This window comes from Melospiza melodia, chromosome 25 (genome assembly GCF_035770615.1).
Source record: "Melospiza melodia melodia isolate bMelMel2 chromosome 25, bMelMel2.pri, whole genome shotgun sequence".
NCBI lineage: Eukaryota > Metazoa > Chordata > Aves > Passeriformes > Passerellidae > Melospiza > Melospiza melodia.
Genome location: NC_086218.1, coordinates 12,193,638 through 12,214,438, shown reverse-complemented (window position 1 = coordinate 12,214,438; position 20,801 = coordinate 12,193,638). Strand labels below are relative to the sequence as shown.

The 20,801-nt window shown below is 58.2% G+C and overlaps 2 protein-coding genes across 3 annotated transcripts; both read left to right on the top strand.

The window, feature by feature from the left end:
• Nucleotides 1-1,318: 1,318 nt before the first annotated feature.
• LOC134429292 (helix-loop-helix protein 1-like) lies at nucleotides 1,319-1,702 on the top strand. Its single transcript, XM_063176422.1, has one exon. The coding sequence runs from the start codon at nucleotides 1,319-1,321 to the stop codon at nucleotides 1,700-1,702; it is 384 nt and encodes a 127-aa protein (XP_063032492.1).
• A 9,284-nt stretch (nucleotides 1,703-10,986) lies between these two features.
• Nucleotides 10,987-20,576, top strand: LOC134429252 (vang-like protein 2). Of its 2 annotated transcripts, XM_063176374.1 has the most exons (8): nucleotides 10,987-11,006; nucleotides 12,914-13,175; nucleotides 13,690-13,810; nucleotides 15,735-16,342; nucleotides 16,682-16,818; nucleotides 17,356-17,491; nucleotides 17,881-18,112; nucleotides 18,768-20,576. In XM_063176374.1, the coding sequence occupies exons 2-8, from the start codon at nucleotides 13,105-13,107 to the stop codon at nucleotides 19,026-19,028; spliced, it is 1,566 nt and encodes a 521-aa protein (XP_063032444.1). In that variant the 5' UTR covers nucleotides 10,987-11,006; nucleotides 12,914-13,104; the 3' UTR covers nucleotides 19,029-20,576. The 2 variants fall into 2 exon arrangements, with proteins under 2 accessions (XP_063032444.1, XP_063032445.1); XM_063176375.1 differs by lacking the exons at nucleotides 10,987-11,006; nucleotides 12,914-13,175; nucleotides 13,690-13,810 and adding an exon at nucleotides 14,985-15,162.
• Nucleotides 20,577-20,801: the final 225 nt, after the last annotated feature.

Below are 20,801 nucleotides of genomic sequence, written 5' to 3'. Positions count from 1 at the left end.
AATCTCATTTCATTTCATTTTCATTTCATTATTTGATCTTACCATGTTTTACAACATTATTATTATTATTATTATTATTATTATTATTATTATTATTATTATTATTATTATTATTATTATTATTATTATTATTACTATTATTATTATTACTACTACTATTACTACTATTTCATTTTATTCTTTCATTTGATGCCTCTCCCGGCTCCTTTCCCACCCTGAGCTGAAATTCCCCATCCTTCTTTTCCAGACCCGTCGGGATCTGACCCCTGAGGGCTCCGGAGCCACATCCTGACCCCAAAACCCCCAAAATCCCCAAAGCCCCCGGGAAAAGCTCGATCCCGTTTCTATGCCTCCGCATTTGTCCTGCCGGCCCGCGGAATTCCCGAGGGAAACTCCCCAATTCCCGGCTGGAATGTGATGGGGAGGAGGAGGAGGAGGATCCGCACGGGCCTCGCTGGGAGCCGGGGACGGGAACCCCAAATCCGGGGACTTCTCCTGCTGAGGTGACCCCAAAACACCGGGAGCAGCTCCGAGGTCACCCCAAGACATCCGGACCAGCTTCTCCTGACGCGTCCCCACAACGCTGGAACCAGCTCGGAGGTGACACCAAAACACTTGGAGGTGTCCCCGGATCCGCGGGATCAGCTTGGAATTGTCCCCAAATCCTCAGGATCCCTCTGGGGCTGTCCCCAAGTCCCCGGGATCAGTTCAGAGCTGTCCTGAAGTTCTCAGGATCAGTTTGGAATTGTCCCCAAGTCCCCGGGGTCCCTTGGCTGCCGTTCCCAGGATCCCTTTGGGATTGTCTCCAGGATCCCTCTGGAATTGTCCCTGGAATCTTCTTGGAATTGTTCCCAGGATCAGTTCAGAACTGTCCCCAAGTGCCCAGGATCTCTTTGGGATTGTCCCCAAACCCTGGGATCAGTTCAGAGCTGTCCCTGGGATCCCTTTGGAATTGTCCCCAGGATCCCTTTGAGTTGTCCTCGGGATCCCTTTGGGGCTGTCTCTGAGATCCCTTTGGAATTGTCCCCAAACCCTGGGATCCCTTTGGGGCTGTCCCCAAGTCCCCAGGATCAGTTCAGAGCTGTCCCTGGGGTCCCTTTGGAATTGTCCCCAGGATCCCATTAAGGCTGTCCCCAAATCCCCAGGATCGTTTTGGGATTGTCCCCAAACCCGGGGATCAGTTCAGAACTGTCTCCGGGATCCCTTTGGAATTGTCCCCAAAGCCCGGGATCCCTTTGGATCTGTCCCCAAGTCCCCAGGATCAGTTCAGAGCTGTCCCAGGGTCACTTTGTCACCGTCCCCTGTCCCTCTGACCACGATGCTGAACTCTGAGCCCCCGTCCCTCTCCATCCCCTCATCCCGCCCCGACCCCGCTCCCTCCCCGGCCGCCGCTGCCGGTTCCGGTGCCGGTTCCGGTGCCGGTACCGGCTCCGCCGCGGAGCCCCCGCCCCGCACGGAGCCCCTGAGCCGCGCGGAGCCCCTGACTCGCGAGGAGCGGCGGCGCCGGCGCCGGGCCACGGCCAAGTACCGCACGGCGCACGCCACCCGCGAGCGCATCCGCGTCGAGGCCTTCAACGTGGCCTTCGCCGAGCTGCGGCGCCTGCTGCCCACGCTGCCCCCCGACAAGAAACTGTCCAAGATCGAGATCCTGCGCCTGGCCATCTGCTACATCTCCTACCTGAACCACGTCCTGGACGTGTGACTGTCCGTCTGTCCATCCCTGTGTCCGTGTGTCCATCCCTGGGTCTGTGCATCCCTGCTGCCCCCATCCAAGATGGAGATCCTGCGCCTGGCCATCTGCTACATCTCCTACCTGAACCACGTCCTGGACGTGTGACTGTCCGTCTGTCCATCCCTGTGTCCGTGTGTCCATCCCTGGGTCTGTGCATCCCTGCTGCCCCCATCCAAGATGGAGATCCTGCGCCTGGCCATCTGCTGCATCTCCTACCTGAACCACGTCCTGGACGTGTGACTGTCCGTCTGTCCATCTGTCCATCCCTGGGTCCGTGTGTTCATCCAGCCATCTGCTACATCTCCTACCTGAACCACGCCCTGGATGTCTGAGGTGTCCGTCTGTCCGTCCCTGGGTCCGTGTGTCTGTCCCTGCTGCCCCCATCCAAGATCGAGATCCTGCGCCTGGCCAACCACGTCCTGGATGTGTGCGGTGTCCATGTGTCCATCCCTATGTCCATCCCTGTGTCCGTCCATCTGGCCATCTGCTCCATCTCCTACCTGAACCACATCCTGGATGCGTGACACATCTGTCTGTCTGTCTGTCTGTGTGTCTGCCTGGCCATCTGCTACATCTCTTACCTGAACCACGGACGTGTGACCTGTCCGTGCGTCCGTCCGTGTGTCCACCTGGCCGTCTCCTACCTGAACCATATCCTGGACATCTGAGGTCTCTGTGTGTCCATCCCCGTGTCCATCTGTCCATCCCTGTGTCCACCTGGCCATCTGCTGCATCTCCTGCCTGAACCACGTCCTGAATGTGTGACCCGTCCATGTGTCCGTCTGTCCATCCCTGTGTCCATCCCTGTGTCTGTCTGTCCATCCCTGTGTCCGTCCATCCGTGTGCCCACCCTGCCCCCCAGCCCCGGCCCTGCTCCCGGGCCTTTGGAGCAGCAATTCCGGAGGAACTGGAGCAGCAATTCCGGAGGGATGGAGGAGCCAATCCCGGGGATTTGGGACTGCAAATCCCAAAAGGTTGGAGCAGCGAAACCCGAAAGGTCGGAGCAGCAAATCCCTGAAATTTGGAAGAGCAAATCCCAGAGGGTGGAGCCGCAATTCCCAAGGGTTTGGAGCAGCAATTCCTGAGGAACTGGAGCAGCAACTCCCAGAGGGATGGAGCCGAAATTCAGAGAGGAACGGAGCCGGAAATCCCAGAGAGCTGGGACAGCAAATCCCAAAAGGTCGGAGCCAGAATTCCCATAGAAACTGGAAATAGAATTCCCAGAGGAACTGGAGCAGGAATTCCCAGAGGAACTGGGAGCAGAATTCCCAGGGAACTGGAGCAGGAATTCCTGGGCCTGGCTCCCCCTTTTCCCCCCAAACCCATCCCTCCCCCCTGTCCCTGTGCCATGAGGATATTTATGGAATTAATTTATTTATTGAGAATTATTATTATTTATTATTTATTACTATCATTACTTAATATTAATATTATTATTAATTTATCCACTGTGTCCTTGTGCACTTTTGGGGGGAGAAGGAAAAGGCCCTGTCCCCATTCCCAAATCCCCTTTAGGACCCTGTCACCATTCCCAAACCCTTTTAGGATCAGTTTTCCCCATTCCCAAACCCTTTTAGGTTTTCCCCATTCCCAAACTCTTTTAGGATCAGTTTTCCCCATTCCCAAACCCTTTTAGGGCCCTGTCCCCATTCCCAATCCCTTTAGGATCAGTTTTCCCTATCCCAAATCCCCTTTAGGTTTTCCCATTCCCAATCCCCTTTAGGGTCGGTTTTCCCATTCCCAAACTGTTTTAGGGTCAGTTTTCCCATTCCCAAACCTTTTTAGGTTTTCCCCAATCCCTTTCAGGATCAGTTTTTCCTATTCCCAAACCCTTTTAGGTTTTCCCCAATCCCAATCCCCTTCAGGGCCATTTTTCCCATCCCGGCAGATCCCAAACCCCTTTGGGGCCCGGGCCCCATCTGGCCCCATTGTCCCCGTCACAATGGGAACCCTCGGCTCTCATTGAGATTCCGGCCCGACAGATTGGGAATTCCGGCCCTTTGTCCTGGCCTCTCCCAGCCTTTCCCGGCACAATTCCCATTTTCATCCTCTATTCCCATTTCCCCCCCGTTCCCCTTTTCCCCATTACCATTTCCCCCCCATTCCCTTTTTCTCCATTCCCATTTTTCCCTCTGTTCACTTTTCTCCCCCATTCCCATTTTTCCCCATTCTCATTTTTTCCCTATTTCCATTTTCCCTCTATTTCCCATTTTTCTCCTCTTCCTATTTTTCCCCATTCCCATTTTCTGCCTATTCCCATTTTCCCCATTCCCATTTTCCCCCCCATTCTCATTCTTTTCTCTATTCCCATTTCCCCCCATTCCCATTTTTTTTTCCAAATTCCCATTTTCCCCCTATTCCTTTCCCCCCCCCCATTCCAATTTTCCTCCTATTCCCATTTTTCCCCGATTTCCCATTTTTTGCCCTATTTCCATTTTCCCCCTATTTCCAGCCCTCCCATCCTCTCCATCTCTCTGGAAAATCCCATTTCTGGGCAAAATCCATCTGGGTTTGGGGATAGAAATCAGAAAATTGCACCTGGGTGTCCCCAGTGTTCCCCGGGATTGTCCCTCTCCCTTCCATTGGGGTGTCCCCAATGTCCCCTGGGATGGTCCCCAGTGTCCCCAATGTCCCCAAACGCCGCCGGGGCAGCAGCGCCCCCTGCCGGGTCCCTCCAGCTCTGCCGCCCCCCCAATTTGGGGACATCTCCCCCTGTCACCTCCCCTTACTTTGGGGACACTCCCCCCTCAATTTGGGAACCCCAAACCCCTTTAGGGTCGTGTCCCCAAACCCCTTTAGGGCTCATTGTCCCCAAACCCCTTTAGGGCTCATTGTCCCCAATCCCTTTGGGGCTCATTGTCCCCAATCCCTTTAGGGTTCATTGTCCCCAAACCCCTTTAGGGCTCATTGTCCCCAATCCCTTTAGGGCTCATTGTCCCCAAACCCCTTTAGGGCTCATTGTCCCCAAACCCCTTTAGGGCTCATTGTCCCCAATCCCTTTGGGGCTCATTGTCCCCAAACCCCTTTGGGTTCATTGTCCCCAAACCCCTTTAGGGCTCATTGTCCCCAAACCCCTTTAGGGCTCATTGTCCCCATTCCCTTTGGGGCCGTGTCCCCTCCGGCAGCCCTCGAGGGGAGGGGCGGCCCCACAAAGGCCGGGGTGGGGCCGAGCGCCCCCTCCCAGCTGCCGCAGCCCCATCTGGCAGCGAACGACCCCCGAGCCCATAAATCATCCCGGGGAACGACCCCGGCCCCATAAATCATCCCCGAGCGGGGCGGGAGCGCCCCGGGGCAGCTGCGGGGGCGGCCCTGGGACACCCCCAGCACAGACCCCACAACAATGGGGTCACCAGGGACCCCTCCCCACAACAATGGGGTCACCTGGGACCCCCACACACAACAATGGCCGGGTTTGGGGTTTGGGATCGCAGCTCGGAGTGGGGCCGGGGGTTCGGCTCATTAGGGTGTGAAATAATGGGGTGGGGGGCGCTGCGCCCATTGCCCCATAAGCCCATCGCCCCCCGACCCATAATTCCCCCCTTATCTCCCTGCCCCATAGCCCCTAACCCCGAAACACGCCGCTCTCCAAATCCCCCAAAATCCCGATCTCTCCTCTCCCCCAATCCCCTCAAAATCCCCCAAAAATTCCCCCGCCCCAAATGCCCCAAATCCCCCCAAATTCTCCCCAAAATCCCCCTGCCCCAAATCCCGATCTCCCCTCGCTCCAAATCCCCCCAAAATCCCCCTGCCCGAAATGCCCCCAACCCCCCCAAATCCCCCCAAAGTCCAGATCTCCTCCCGCGCCCAATCCCCCCAAAATCCCCCCGCCCCAAATGCCCCAAATGCCCCAAATTCCCCCAAATTCCCGCTCGCCCCCCGCCCTAATCCCCACCCGGCCCCGCCTCCCCATTGAGCCCCACACACGCATTTCAATCCCACCAATGGCAGCGCGGCTCTCTGCGCCCGCCTCACGCCATTGGCCAGCGCCCTCGGGGGCGTGGCCAGCGCGTTCCCACCCTCGCCCATTGAGCGCCCGGCTGTTCCGGGCATCGGCCGCTCCCCCCCCCGCGCTCCGCGGGCTTTGGGGACCCCCGGGTGGGTTTGGGGGGCTCGGGGGGATTTGGGGTCGCTCCCATTGGGGGAAATGAAGGTGCTGGAGACCCCTGTGTGCCCCCAGAGACCCGTACTGGCTCGGGGGCTGCTGCTGGCCCTGAGCCCCCCAAAAATCCCGGCTCTACTGCAGGCCGGGGGTCCCCAGGTGTGACCCCAGGTGTGTCCCCAGGTGTGTCCCCAGGTGTGACCCCAGGTGTGACCCCAGGTGTGTCCCGGGCACCCCTTTTACGCAGACATGGGGCTGGGGTCTTCCAGCACCCCGGAACCGCTGGGGCTGAAGGTCGGGGGTGACCCCAAACCCGGGGGGGCTCGGCCGGACCCCTCCCCAGGACACCCCAAACCCTGAGGGGGGCTCGGGCGGACCCAGGACCCCAGATCCCGTTTTTTTGTGGGGGAGTTTATGGGGTTCAGAATCCAACCCCAACCCCAAAACAAGGTGGGAGCAGCGGGGCTGTGCCCCACCCTGGGCTGAGACCCCTTTGGGGGCAATTTTGGGGGTTCAGACCTCCTTGGAGGGGGCGGTTTTGGGGCTCTGAGACCCCTTTGGGGACAATTTTGGGGTGCGGAGACCGCTTGGGGGAGCTCCGAGCTGGGGAGACACCAAGTGGGGGGACTCAACCCTCCTTGCCCCCCCTAAAAACGGAGATTCATCCCCAAAAAACGCCGCCCCCTCCCCAAAAACGCGGAACCCTCCTCAAAAAACGGGGGACCCTCCTCAAATAACGCCCCCTCCCCCAAAACAGCGCATCCTCACCCCAAATCCCCCCGGCCTGGGGGGGGGTGTCCCTGGGTGTTCGGGGAGGGGTCCCCAATATCGGGGAGGGGTCCGCGGGTGTCCCCCCGCCCCAAACAATGGCCCCGCAGCGGCGCCGGGAGCGCGCAGCGCAGACAATGGGGCGGGCGCGGGGGCGCTCCGGGGGGAGCCGGGCTTTCCTCCGCCTCCTCCTCCCCTTCCTCCTCCTCCTCCTCCTCCTCCTCCTCCTCCTCCTCCTCCTCCTCCTCCTCCTCCGCCGCCGCCGCCGGCTCCGGGTGCGGGGGGGACGCGCACAAAGGTGCGGGGCGATGGTGAGTGGGGGGCGATGGTGAGTGGGGGGCTCCGGGGGGGTCCCGGGGGCATCCGGGGCTGCCGAAGCCGATCCCCGGGGCTGGGCGGGGAGCGGGGCCGGGCCGGGGCCGCGCTCCGTGCGGGAAGGGCCCCGCCGGCCGCGGCTTTTCCTGCGCTCCGGCGGCGGCGGCTGCGGGAGCCCCGGCGGGGAGGGGGCGATGGGACCCCCCGGGAACCCCCTCGGGGCGCGGTGCCACCCCCGGGACCCCCTGGATGTGCCCGGGGCTGCGGCGGGGCTGGCACGGCGGCCTCGGGGCGCTTTGTGCCCATCGCGGGGGCACCTGCGGGGCGTCCCCGGCGTGTCCCCAAGGTGTCCCCAGGGTGTCCCCGGGGTGTCCCCTGTGTCCCCCCCACCACCCGCGCGGGGTCCCCGGTGTCCCCATCACCCTCGGGGTGTCCCCCGGTGTCTCCTGTGTGTCCCCCCCGTCACCTGAGGGGTGTCCCCGTCACTCTCGGGGTGTCCCTGGGGTGTCCCCCCCGCTGTCCCCCCGTGTCCCCACTGTCGCCCCCGGTGTCCCCACGCCCTGCCCGGTGCCCGGGGCCCCCTGTGCCGGGCGTGCCCGGTGCCCCCCGGCTCCGAGACAGCCCCGGCCGGATCCCGAGCCGGTTCCTGGATCCCGAGCTGGTTCCCGGATCCCTGAGCCGGTTCCCGGTTCCCCGAGCCGGTTCCCGGAGATCCCGAGCCGGTTCTGGGATCCCTGACCCGGTTCCCGGTTCCCCGAGCCGGTTCCTGGAGATCCCGAGCCGGTTCCCGGATTCCGAGCCGGTTCCCGGAGATCCCGAGCCGGTTCTTGGATCCCTGACCCGGTTCCCGGATCCCCGAGCCGGTTCCCGGATCCCAGCCTGGGATGTTTTGTTGTTTTTCCTTTGGGATTCTCTTCTTCCCCCCGCGGGCGGAGGTGAAAACGCAACAAAACAACGAGAAAGAAATGAAAACAGCAACAACAACAACAAAAAAAAAGAGGAGATTTCGGGAAAATTCAAATCTCCTCCTGGAGGAGCCCCCGGCAGAAATCCGAGGCTGGGGCCGGGACCCAGACGGGACCCCGAGGATTTTCCCGGCGCTTTGTGAAGCTCGGATGATTTAATTAATGAACAATTAACAATTAGCGGGCGGCGGGGAGCGGGGGGCGGGCCCGAGGTGCCCCCGCGTCCCCAATTCCAGAGGGCTTGGGGACAATCCCGGCCCTCGGAGCGATCCCACGGCAGGAAGGAATTCCCGGTTTTCCCCCCACGGCTGCCGGCAGACAATGGGGCCGGAGGGAGCAGCCCCGGATCCGGCTCGGTTCGGGATTCGGGATGAGATTCCCGAGAGGTTTTTATGGATTTATTGTCCGGGCGCGGGTGCCGAGGCCTGGGAAGGGATTCGGGAATTCCCAAATTGGGAATTCCGGCCCAAGCCGAGGAGGTTCAGCCCCGCGGGATCCCTGGATGTGGTGGGAACGTCGCGGCGCTCCTGGATCCCGCCGGATCCCGACCCTGCGCCGCTTTTCTGGGATCCAGGAGGTGGAAAATGGAATCGGGGGGATCCCAAAGGATCGGGAGCTGCTGGAGCAGAGTTCTCATGGATCCAAAGCCAAATCCTGGGAGATCCCAGCGTCCTTTGGGGGCAGGAATTGGGATTTTGGGGTTTTTCCTGAAGAAATCATCGGAATTCCCAGCAAGGATATGGATTTATGGGATGGTCCTTCCCAAATCCCATGGAGACACCTGGAAGCGGATTTGGGATTGTTGGAAAAATGAGATTTGGGATTTCTCCAGGGAATCCTGAGTGTTCCCCGGGAATCTGGGATTTCTCCAGGGAATCCCGAGGAATTCCCCAGAAATTTGGGATTTCTCAAGGGAATCCTGAGCGTTCTCTGGGAATTTGGGATTTCTCCAGGGAATCCTGAGTGTTCCCCAGGAATTTGAGATGGGGGGATTTAGGGATGTGGGGTGGGAATTCCAGAATCCTGGGATATTTTGCTGGGAACTTGGGAGGATCCAGGGGGGATTTGGGATCTGATCCCAGGGAATGGGGGCAGGACAAGAGGGAACGGCCTCGAGCTGTGCCAGGGCTGGAAATTTGGGATGGTTTTTCCATGGGAAAAGGGTCGGGAAGGGGCTCAGGCGGGGCTGGATCCCCATCCCCGCAGGGAATCCCTGGAATTCGGATTTGATCCATCCCAGCTCGGACTCGGTGACCTCGGAGATCTTTCCCGGGATTTTCTGGGATTCCCACCCCCATCATTCCCAGCCCTCCCCAGTTCCTCCAGGATGGGAATTCCGGATCCTTCATCCATCAGATTCCTCCTCTCCAAGTGGGATTTTCCCAGGAAATCTCATTCCCAGCTTTCCCAGAACCCCGGATCAGGAAGGAGCCGATTTCCCGCTTGGAATTCTCCCTCTGGAGCCGTCGGGAAGAAGCTTTTTCATCAGGAAATGCTTTGGATCTATCGGTTTTATTTTTAATTTAATTTTTGCTTTTTTGGGGAACATTTGAATCCCAAACGTTGGATTTGAGGTTCCAGGACTTTGATGCCCAGAAAAATTCCAGCCTGGACTTGAAGGCGTCGGGAATGGCGAAGCCTCTCCGGCCCTGGGGGGGTTTTTTGGGGAGCTTTGATCATCCCGGGATTAAAAAATGGGAATTTTCCTCCTCCTCCTCCTCTTTTGCATCCGGCTCTGGCTCCCGGCGTCTCCCAGAGCCCGGGAACCCATTCCCGGCTTTTCCTGGGCTGTGGAACCGGCTCTGCTGGAAAAGATTCCAAGAAAAATCCCTTTTTTGTTGTTTTTCACTGCTGGGACGAGAGGATGAGGAGCTCCAGGACCCAGGATTCCTGCTGGAATTCCCAAATTCCCTTTGGGATGGGGACAATACCTGTGAAACTCATGGACTCCTGGAAAATCCCGAATTTATTTTGGCTGAATCCGCAGGCTGGGGACAAGAGACCTTGGAACACCTGGAAAATCCTGGGATTCATGGAAAACCACAGGAATTCTGAAAAACCCCAGGATTTGTAGAAAACCCTAGGAATTCTGGAAAACCCCAGGACTTGTGGAAAACCCCAGGAATTCATGGAAAACCCCAAGTTCACTTCAGCCGCAGACACCGGGATTTCGGGAAAACTCAGGGATTCCTGGAAAATCCCGGGATTCATGGAAAACCCCAGGAATTCTGGAAAACCCCAGGATTCATGGGAAACCCTAGGATTTGTAGAAAACCCCAGGATTCATGGGAAACCCTAGGATTTGTAGAAAACCCCAGGATTTCTGGAAAATCCCAAGTTCACTCCAGCTGCAGACACTGGGATTTTGGGAAAACTCAGGAATTCCTGGGAAATCCCAAATCTATCCCGGCCGATTATCCAGAGGGACAATTCCCAAAAATTTTGGGATGCCTGGGGTGGGGGAATGTCCAATCGCTTTTCTGTGGTGCTCCCAAGGAACTCCTGGGCAACGGGATCTGGGAATTGGCGGGATTCGGAAATTGGTGAAAATTGAAAATTGGCAGGATTGGGGCATTGACAGGAGTTGGAAATTGGCGGGGTTTAAAAATTGACGGAATTGGGGAATTGGCGGGATTTGAAAATTGATGGGATTGAAAATTGGCGGGATTGGGGAATTGGCGGGATTTAAAAATTGGCGAGAGTTGGAAATTTGGGAATTGGCGGGAGTGGAAAATTGGCGGGATTGGAAATTGGTGGGATTGGTGGGGATTCAGAAATCGATGGGATTGAAAATTGGTGGGATTTTAAATTGGCGGCATTTGAAAATTGGCAGGAGTTGGGAATCGATGGGATTTGAAAATTGGCGGGATTGGGTAATCTGGGAATTCGGGAGTTCGGACCTTGGGAATTTTGGAATTCGGGATTTAGGAATTTTGGAATCTGGGAGTTCGGGATTTTGGGAATTGCTCCCGAGTTCCCGTTGTTTGTCTCCGCAGCTCCCCCCCGTGCCCGTGCCGTGAGCAGCCCCCCATGCCCGGCCCGTGGTCCATGCCGGCCCCTCCGGAGGCTCCGGACGCCCCAAAGGCCTCGGAGAGCGCCGGGACGGAGCCGCCGCCGGAGCCGCCCGGTGAGGGAGCCCGGGGAGACTGGGGAAACTGGGGATACTGGGAGGGGAGCTGGGCATCACTGGGGATACTGGGAGTACTGGGGAGACTGGGGGGACTGGGGGGACTGGGGATACTGGGAGGGGAGCTGGGCATCACTGGGGATACTGGGAGTACTGGGGAGACTGGGGGGACTGGGATGGGAGCCGGGCACCACTGGGGATACTGGGGGGACTGGGACAGGATCCACCCCATTGCTGGGGGGACTGGGGATACTGAGAGGGGAGCCAGGCACCACTGGGGGGACTGGGATGGGATCCGGCCAATACTGGGGATACTGGGACAGGATCCAGGCACTACTGGGAATACTGGGAGGGGAGCCGCGCACCACTGGGGATACTGGGATGGGAGCCGGCCATTACTGGGGATACTGGGAGGGGATCCGGCCATTACTGGGGATACTGGGACAGGATCCAGGCACTACTGGGGATACTGGGAGGGGAGCCGGGCACCACTGGGGATACTGGGATGGGATCCGGCCAATACTGGGGGGACTGGGGACACTGGGAGGGGAGCCAGCCAATACTGGGGGGACTGGGGATACTGGGATGGGAGCCGGCCATTACTGGGGATACTGGAATGGGATCCAGGCATTACTGGGGGATACTGGGATGGGATCCAGCCACTACTGGGGAGACTGGGGATACTGGGATGGGATCCAGCCATTACTGGGATAACTCGGGATACTGGGGTGGGATCCAGGCCTTACTGGGGTTACTGGGGTTACTGGGACAGAATCCAGACATTACTGGAGGGACTGGGACATACTGGGATAGGATCCGTCCGTTATTGGGGTTACTGGGAGCCTGGGATCCAGCCCTTACTGGGGTTACTGGAGAGCCCTTACTGGGGTTACTGGGAGGACGGGAAGCCTGGCATCCAGCTCTTACTGGTGTTACTGGGACATACTGGGACAGGATCCAGCCCATTACTGGGACATACTGGGACAGGATCCAGCCCATTACTGGGACATACTGGGACAGGATCCAGCCCTTACTGGGGTTACTGGGACAGGATCCAGCCCTTACTGGGCTTACTGGGCCATACTGGGACCCCCCAGCGTCTCCCGGCCCCGTTCCCGTCTCCCGGGCGACGGCGGCAGCGGGAACGGCCTCGGTTTCCATGGAGATCCGTGCGGGATCATCCGGAATTCCGGACAAAGGAATTCCCCCCTTCCCCCTTTGCGCCTCCCTGACCCCTTTCCCCCTTTCCCGGGGCCTTGGAAAAGGGGCCCGAGGGGGTTTTGGGGTGGATTCGGTGGGAATGGGATTTCCATGGAAACCCGGGAGGCTGCGACGGCTCCCAGAGGCAGCTGGGGCCTCCCGGACTGCGGGGTTGGGGCGCCCAGATTCCCCCAAAACCCTGGGGAAAGGTTTGGCAGGATCATCCCGAGGGGATCCCAAATTCCCAGATTCCCAAGGGCGGGGGGGCACAACCCCAGATCCCAAATTCCCTTTCCCTGCCCATCCCGAATTTCCTCTCCCTCCTGACCCCAAATTCCCTCTCCCTGCCCATCCCAAATTCCCTTTCCCTGCTCATCCCAAATTCCCTTTCCCTTCCCGTCCCGAATTTCCTCTCCCTCCTGACCCCAAATTCCCTCTCCCTGCCCATCCCAAATTCCCTTTCCCTGCCCATCCCAAATTCCCTTTCCCTTCCCATCCCGAATTTCCTCTCCCTGCCCATCCCAAATCCCCTTTCCCTCCTGACCCCAAATTCCCTTTCCTGGCCCCATTTCCCACCAGGCAATGGGATGCAGGGACAGGAGGGGCTCTGGTCCATCCTGGGCGATCCTGGGCCATCCTGGGCCATCCTGGGCCATCCTGGGCCATCCTGGGCCGGCCCCGGTGACACTCCCTGTGTGTCCCCGCAGGTGGGCGCGTCCTTTTCTCCTGAGCGAGGCCACCCCAAGGTGACAAAATTGAGCCCCTCAAGGTGACGGTCGATCTCCTGAAGGTGCCCCTGGGCCTGAAGAAGCCCCCGCTGAAGGAGGCCCTGGCCGCCCTCCCGGGGAAGCCCAAAGCCCAAATCCTGGAGCGGCACAAGCCCCGGCGCTCCGACGCCATGGACAACGAGTCCCAGTACTCCGGGTACTCCTACAAATCCGGCCACTCCCGCAGCTCCCGCAAACACAGGTGAGGGACCCGCCCCCCCTGTCCCCACCCTTGGAGGGTGTCCCCATGGCCCCAGTCCCGAGGGAAGTCCCAGTCCCACTTTCCCCCCTTTTTCCCCCATTTTTCCTGCTTTTTCCCCACTTTTTATCCGCTTTTTTCTCACCATTTTCCCCATTTTTTCCCCATTTTCCCTTCTTTCCCCCATTTTCCCCCCATTTTGTCCCCATTTTCCCCTCCATTTCCCCCCATTTTTCCTGATTTTTCCCACTTTTTCCCTTATTTTTTTTCCTTCTTTTTTTTCCTTCTTTTTTCCTTCTTTTTTTTCCTTCTTTTTTCCTTCTCTTTTCCTTCTTTTTTCCTGCTTTTTTCCTGCTTTTTTCCTGCTTTTTTCCCCATTTTCCCCCGTTTTTCCCACATTTTCCCCGCTATTTTTCCCCATTTCCCCCCCCCCATTTCCCCCCCATTTTTCCTGCTTTTTTTCTCCATTATTCCTGCTTTTTTTCCCTTTTTTCCCCATTTTCCCCGCTTTCCCCAGGGACCGGCGGGAGCGGCACCGCTCCAAGAGCCGGGACGGGACGCGCGGGGACAAATCGGTGACAATCCAAGCACCGGGGGAGCCTCTGCTGGACAACGAATCCACGCGGGGCGACGAGAGGGTGAGCGTGGTGGGGGGACACAGGGCTGGACCCCCCCCCCCACCGAGGGATGAGGGAATTTTTCCCGTTGGAATTTTTCCCGGCGGAATTTTCCCCGTCGGAATTCCTCCCGGCGGGATTTCCCGGCCGAGCGGTCCGGCCGGTCGGGCCGGTCCTGTGGGGAGAACGAGAAAATGAGAAAACGAGAAGGAGACGCGGCTCTGGCGCCAGGGCTGGAAAACGCCCCCGGGATCTGATCCCCAGTGAACCCAAACTTTGAGGATTTGCCCCAAATTCCTGCCCAGATGGGACAGGGGAAGCTGCCCCGCCCTTGGTGCCCCTCGTTCCCAAATTTTGGAATTTCTCCAGCTCGATCCCGGCCTTTCATCCTGTCCCAATCCGCCCACGCCGGCGGCGGCTCCGGCGCTTTTCATGTTCCCTCTGCGGCGACTTTTCCTGGGAATGGGGGATTTTCTGGGAATGGGGGCTTTTCCTGGGAATGGGGGCTTTTCCTGGGAATGAGGGATTTTTCTGGGAATGGGGGTCCCGGAGCCGCCCTGGAGCGTCCCAGTCTTCGCTTTGCCCCTCGGAATGAAATCCATGGAGCTCTGGAATTGCTTGGATGGGAATCATCCCATGGGCAGGGACCCCTCCCAACATCCCAGGGCGCTCCGGGCTGGAATTGGGGCTGGAATTTTCCAGCGATCCATGGAAAAAACAGGAATTGGACTGGAATTTTCCAGGGATCCATGGAAAAACAGGGAGGAATCTCCCAGTTTTCCTGGCAGGAATCTGTGGGGAAAATTCCGACACGGAAAACGAAAAACAAACCCCAAATTCCAGGAATGTCCGAGTGCCCAAAACCAGGATGAGGGAAAGACACACGGACAGGGGTGGGAGAAAGAATCCGGCTGGGAAGGAATCCAGGAATTTTGGCACCTCTCTGGCTGGGAGAGGGGGTTCTGGAGCGGGGAAGGGCCTGTCTGGAGCCATTCCCGACAATCCCTGACAATTCCCAGCGATTCCTGACCGCTCCAAGCATTCCCAAGCATTCCCAAGCATTCCCAGCCTTCCCGGCGCGGGCAGCGCTGCGGGGGCGTGCCGGGCGTGTTCCTGCTGGTCCTGCCAGCCAGGAAGGGTTGGCCAGGAAATCCGGGAGCTTCCCAGTCCCAAAGCTGCTCCTGCCGGAGCTTTCCCGATCCCAAAGCTGCTCCTGCCGGAGCTTTCCCGATCCCAAAGCTGCTCCTGGCGGAGCCGGAGCTTTCCCGGAGGGAGAATTCCCAGCGGAATTCCCGGCGGAATTCCCAGGCCCGGGCTGAGGTTCCTCCACCCTGAGGAGGGCGATGGCTCCGGGCAGCGCTCCCGGCGTGGAGGTGGGATGGGGGTTTGGGGAACAGGGAATGAAGGAATTGGGATTGAGGGAATTCGGGAACCAACCCTTGGAATGTGCCCTGTCACCTCCCCGGGCTGGCATTTCCTGGAGATGCGGTGGGTGGGAGGTCCTGGAGGTCAGGTGGGACAGGTGGGACACGGAGCCACCCCTCAGAATGTCCCCTGGTCAGGATGACACCTGGGTGGTCGATGGGAGGTCTTGGAGGTGAGGTGGCCACAGGTGGGACTCCTTGGAATGTTCCCTGTCTCCTCCCGAGGGTGACAATGGGGACACTCTTGGTTTGATGGTGTAAAGGATGGGAGGTCCTGGAGGTGAGGTGGCCACCTGGGACAGGTGGGACAAAGCCACCCCTCAAAATGTCCCCAGCTCAGGGCGACACCTGAGTGGTCGGAGGGAGGTCCTTGAGGTGAGGTGGGACAGGTGGGACAAAGCCACTCCTCGAAATGTCCCCAGCTCAGGGCGACACCTGGGTGGTCAGAGGGAGGTCCTGCAGGTGAGGTGGGACAGGTGGGACACAAAGCCACCCCTTGAAACGTCCCATCCCCTCCCCAGGACGACAACTGGGGCGAGACCACCACGGTGGTGACGGGCACGTCGGAGCACAGCATCTCCCACGATGACCTCACGCGCATCACCAAGGACATGGAGGACAGCGCCCACCTGGACTGCTCCCGCCACCTGGGCGTGGCCCTGGGCGCGGCCCTGGCGCTCCTGGCCTTCCTCACGCCCTTGGCCTTCCTCCTCCTCCCGCAGCTGCTGTGGCGGGAGGAGCTGGAGCCCTGCGGGACGCCCTGCGAGGGGCTCTTCATCTCGGTGGCCTTCAAGCTCCTCATCCTCCTGCTGGGCAGCTGGGCCCTGTTCTTCCGCCGCCCCAAAGCCTTCTTCCCGCGCGTCTTCGTCTTCCGCGCGCTCCTCATGGTGCTGGTGTTCCTGCTGGTGGTGTCCTACTGGCTCTTCTACGGCGTGCGGATCCTGGACTCGCGGGACCGCAACTACCGCGGCGTGGTGCAGTTCGCCGTGTCGCTGGTGGACGCGCTGCTCTTCGTGCACTACCTGGCCGTGGTGCTGCTGGAGCTGCGGCAGCTGCAGCCCCAGTTCACGCTCAAGGCCGTGCGCTCGGCCGACGGCGCCAGCCGCTTCTACAACGTCGGCCACCTCAGGTGGGTTTGGCCGCGGTGGTGGCGTGGGTGGATGTTCTCGTGGTGGGAATGGGGATTTTGTAACGTGGGCTTGGTGGGTGTTCTCGTGGTGGGAGCTCTTTTCTCTGGGAATTGATGGAATCGCGGAATGGTTTGGGTTGGAAGGACCTCACAGATCCATGGGCAGGGACATCTCCCACCATCCCAGGTGGCTCCAACGCGACCTTGGACACTCCAGGGATGGCACAGCCACGTTTTTTCCCGGGAATTCCCTCCCAGCCCCTGCTGTCCCTCGGTGTGTGTCCCCCCCACGCATTCCCGCTCTCCCCCTGCCCCACGTTCCCGATGTTCCCCCCACAGCATCCAGCGAGCGGCCGTGTGGATCCTGGAGAATTACTACCACGACTTCCCGGTCTACAACCCCGCCCTGCTCAACCTCCCAAAATCCGTCCTCTCCAAGAAAATGTCCGGCTTTAAGGTCTATTCCCTCGGCGAGGGTGAGGTTCCATTCCCCCTTTCCCCCCTTGGCTTCCACTTCTCCTTCTCCTCCCGTTCCTCCATCCTCATCCTCGCGGTCGCTCTCGTGGATGTTTCTCCATCCCTGTCCTTGTGTTCCTCTCCGGAATTGTTTTGGAGGGAGCTCCGGGGATTTCCTCCCTTCTTTTCTGGAATTTTTTGGGGGAGCTCTGGGTTCTTCCTCTCTGGAATTTTTTGAGGAGAGCTCCAGGGATTTCCTCTCTTCCTCTCTGGAATTTTTTGGAGGGAACTCTGCGTATTTCCTCCTTTCCTCTCCAGAATTTTTCTGGGGAGCTCCAGGGGTTTCCTCCCTTCCTCTCCAGAATTTTTGGAGGGATCTCTGGGTGCTTCCTCCCTTCCTCTCCGGAATTTTTTGGATGGAGCTCTGGGTGCTTCCTCTCTGGAATTTTTTGGAGGGAGCTCCAGGGGTTTCCTCCCTTCCTCTCTGGAATTTTTTGGGGGGGAGCTCCGGCTGCTTTTTCCGAGCTCATCCCCGGTCTGGATGGCTCCACCAACAGAGAATTCCACCAACAACTCCACGGGGCAGTCGCGCGCGGTGATCGCGGCGGCGGCGCGGCGGCGCGACAACAGCCACAACGAGTTCTACTACGAGGAGGCCGAGCACGAGCGCCGGGTGCGCAAACGCCGTGCCAGGTGAGGAAAAATCCACGGATTCCCCGATTTGGGAATGCTGTGGTGGGTTCTTTCCAGGTTTTTCATGGATGGGGATGTTCCAATTGGTGATTCCAGATCAACCCAAGGGCAGTGGTTTGGAGGGGTTGTCAGCCGAGTTGATTGAAATTTGGGTTCTTTCATCCGAGTGAATCCCAGCAGATGCAAGATTCCCATCCTGGATCCATGGAGATTCCTATCCTAAATCCAAGGGAGTTTCGCATCCCAGACCCAAGGGAGTTTCCATCCTAAATCCAAGCAGTTTTCTAACCTAAATCCAAGGGAGTGTCCATCCTAAATCCACGGGGTTTTTATCCCAAATCCACAAAGTTTTCCATCCCAAACCCCCGGGTTCCCCGCCTCTCCCGCAGGCTGGTGGTGGCGGTGGAGGAGGCCTTCACGCACATCAAGCGGCTGCAGGAGGAGGAGCAGAAGAACCCGCGGGAGATCATGGACCCGCGCGAGGCCGCCCAGGCCATCTTCGCCTCCATGGCCCGCGCCATGCAGAAGTACCTGAGGACCACCAAGCAGCAGCCCTACCACACCATGGAGAGCATCCTGCAGCACCTCGAGTTCTGCATCACCCACGACATGACCCCCAAGGTGCCCAGACGGGGGTTTGGGTGGGATTTATCCCGTTTGGGATCATCCTGATGGGAAAATGAGGGGTTGGAGTGAGGTGGGGTTGGGTTCTTCTCGTGGGGATCTGGGGATGGAACTGGAGCTGCTGGAGAAGGGAATAGAGAATCCTGAGGGTGATGGAGGGGCTCAGCCTGGAGAAAAGGGGGATCCAGGGGGGATTTGTGATCTGCCAGGGGGGATTTGGGGTCTGCCAGGGGGGATTTGGGATCTGATCCCATGGAAAAGGGGGATCCAGGGGGGATTTGGGATCTGCCAGGGTGGATTTGGGATCTGACCCCAGGGAATGGGGCAGGACAAGAGGGAACGGCCTCAAGCTGAGCCAGGGGAGGCTCAGGGTGGGAAATTTGGGAAAATCCCTCCTGGAAAGGCCTTGGGAGGGGCTCAGGGAGGTTTGGAGTGACCACTCAAGGAATTCCTGGAATTCTGGGGGACCAGGTGAGGATTGCCCCCAGCTCTGACTCGATGACCTCAGAGCTCTTTCCCAACCTGGACAATTCCCAAAAATACCCAAAAATCCCCAAAGCAGCACCACGGGGCCATTCTCCCTCCAAAACAAACCAAAACCAGATCCGGGCCACCTGGAGGTGACATCCCCATGTCCTTGCCCTCTCCCAAGGCCTTCCTGGAGCGGTACCTGACGGCCGGCCCCACCATCCAGTACCACAAGGACCGCTGGCTGGCCAAGCAGTGGACGCTGGTCAGCGAGGAGCCGGTGACCAACGGCCTCAAGGACGGCGTGGTCTTCGTGCTCAAGCGCCAGGACTTCAGCCTGGTGGTGTCCACCAAGAAGATCCCGTTCTTCAAGCTCTCCGAGGAGTTCGTGGACCCCAAGTCGCACAAGTTCATCATGAGGCTGCAGTCGGAGACCTCGGTGTGATTGGGCCGCGTTGGGATTTTTCCCGAATCCTTCCGGCTCCGAATCTCCCAAATTTGGCTCCTCCGGCGCCGCCGGGACGCGGAAAACCGGGAGAAGCGCTCCCGGCTTCGGCGCCTTGCTGGGATCATGACCACTCGTCCTTTCCTGAGGCGGCTGAGCGCCTTCTCCTCATCCTCCTCCTCCTCTTCCTCCTCATTCCCGAAATCTGGATCCTTTTGGAGCCGGAACTCAAGGGCTAATCCCAAGAATTCCCAACTTCCTTCTTCACCAGCGTCCTGGAGCAGCTCTGGGGTCCCACCGACCTCCTGCTCCTCCCGTCCGTGTTCTCCTGGACATCTGTCCTGGCTCTGGCCTTAAACCACTTCCCAGCTTGGGATCCCAAGGGAATTTTGGAAGCGTCTCCAGGAATCCGTGGCTGCTATGGAAAGGCTCCCCCTGGTGCACCCCCAGGTTTTGGGAGCGTCCTCCTCGCCTCTGCTGAATTTTTAGGAAAAACGAGCGGAAATCTGGGGTTTTTTGAGGAGCTGAAGGTTTTGGGAGTGCCCTCCTTGCCTCTGCTGATTTTTTTAAGGAAATTTGGGATTTTTTTGGAGGAGCTGAAGGTCGAATTGAGGTTTTGGGAGGGTTTTTTTTGGGTGGGTTTTGCTGCTCCTGGGGGGATCCACATCCCAAATTCCAGCGGGAGCTTCCCGGTGCCGTTGGAGCAATCCTGGATCCGTGACCCTGAGGAGCTCCATGAGATCTCAGCGAGATCCTTCAGGAACGTCCCTCAAATGAGGCGATCCCACAGAATTCCCATCGGGATGCAAAAAGAAAAAATTTCATTTTTTCACCTTCTCCTGGTTTTGTTTCTAAGGTCGCAAATACCTCACGGATGGATTTGGGATTTTATTCCCAATTTTTTTTTGGTTTTTCTCCCCGCTCCAGCTCCCACCTCCACTCTCGTGGGGCCGGAAGTGCCGGATTTCATTCCAGGAGTTTTGGGGTCGGGTTTTGGGGTCGATTTTGTCCTAAGCACTAAAAAAGGGGGAGTTTGGAGCCAGGGGAGGCTTCCCCAGTAAGCATCAGTAGCAAAATGGGGGGGATCCACCCCCTACCCGAATTCCAGGAAATTTCTGGGTTTTTGGGGAGTTTTGGGAGAAATTTTTTGGGCAATTTGTACTGGGAGCCCATTTTGGGCCATTTTCCTGAAAAAAAAGAAAAAAAAAGGGCGGGGATGGATCTTCCTGTGAGGGGTGGGGAGTTCTCAATTCCATTTGGGAATTTTGGGAGATCAAAATTCCCTTTTTTTGGTTCCGTTTTCGGGGTCGGGTTTGGATTTTGTTTTCCCGCAGAGCCGAGGTTTCTGTGCATGCGTGTAGAAAGTTGTAAAATGTCAAATTAATGGTTTTTAATATATAAAGAAAGCTTGGATTTTCCCGGAGTTTTTGCAGTGGATCGGAGCGTTCCGGCAGTGGTAGGAATTTTTTTTCCGTTGGTGTTTGGTTGTTTTTTTGGGCTTTTTTTTTTTTGTTTTTTTGTTTTTTTTTTTTTTTCATAGAGGAACTAAAATTGTACAATTTTGTTTTTTTTTAATAAAATAAATCTGTTTTGAATTTTTTTTTCTTTTTTAAATTTATTTCGGCTCGGGGGCTGTGGGGCCAAGAGTTTGGGGTTTGTGGGGCCGAGGATTTGGGGTGTGTGGGGTGAAGTTTGGGGGTCTGTAGGGACAAGGATTTGGGGGTTGTGGGGTGAAGGATTTGGGGTCCAAAGGGCAGAGATTTGGGATTTATG

Bases quoted from the DNA above. Each gene is read 5' to 3' on its own strand.
- LOC134429292 (XM_063176422.1), top strand. From the start codon at position 1,319: ATGCTGAACTCTGAGCCCCCGTCCCTCTCCATCCCCTCATCCCGCCCC.
- LOC134429252 (XM_063176374.1), top strand. From the start codon at position 13,105: ATGGACAACGAGTCCCAGTACTCCGGGTACTCCTACAAATCCGGCCAC. The intron at 17,492-17,880 runs GTGAGGAAAAAT...CCTCTCCCGCAG, and splicing joins GTGCGCAAACGCCGTGCCAG to GCTGGTGGTGGCGGTGGAGG. The intron at 18,113-18,767 runs GTGCCCAGACGG...CCCTCTCCCAAG, and splicing joins CCCACGACATGACCCCCAAG to GCCTTCCTGGAGCGGTACCT.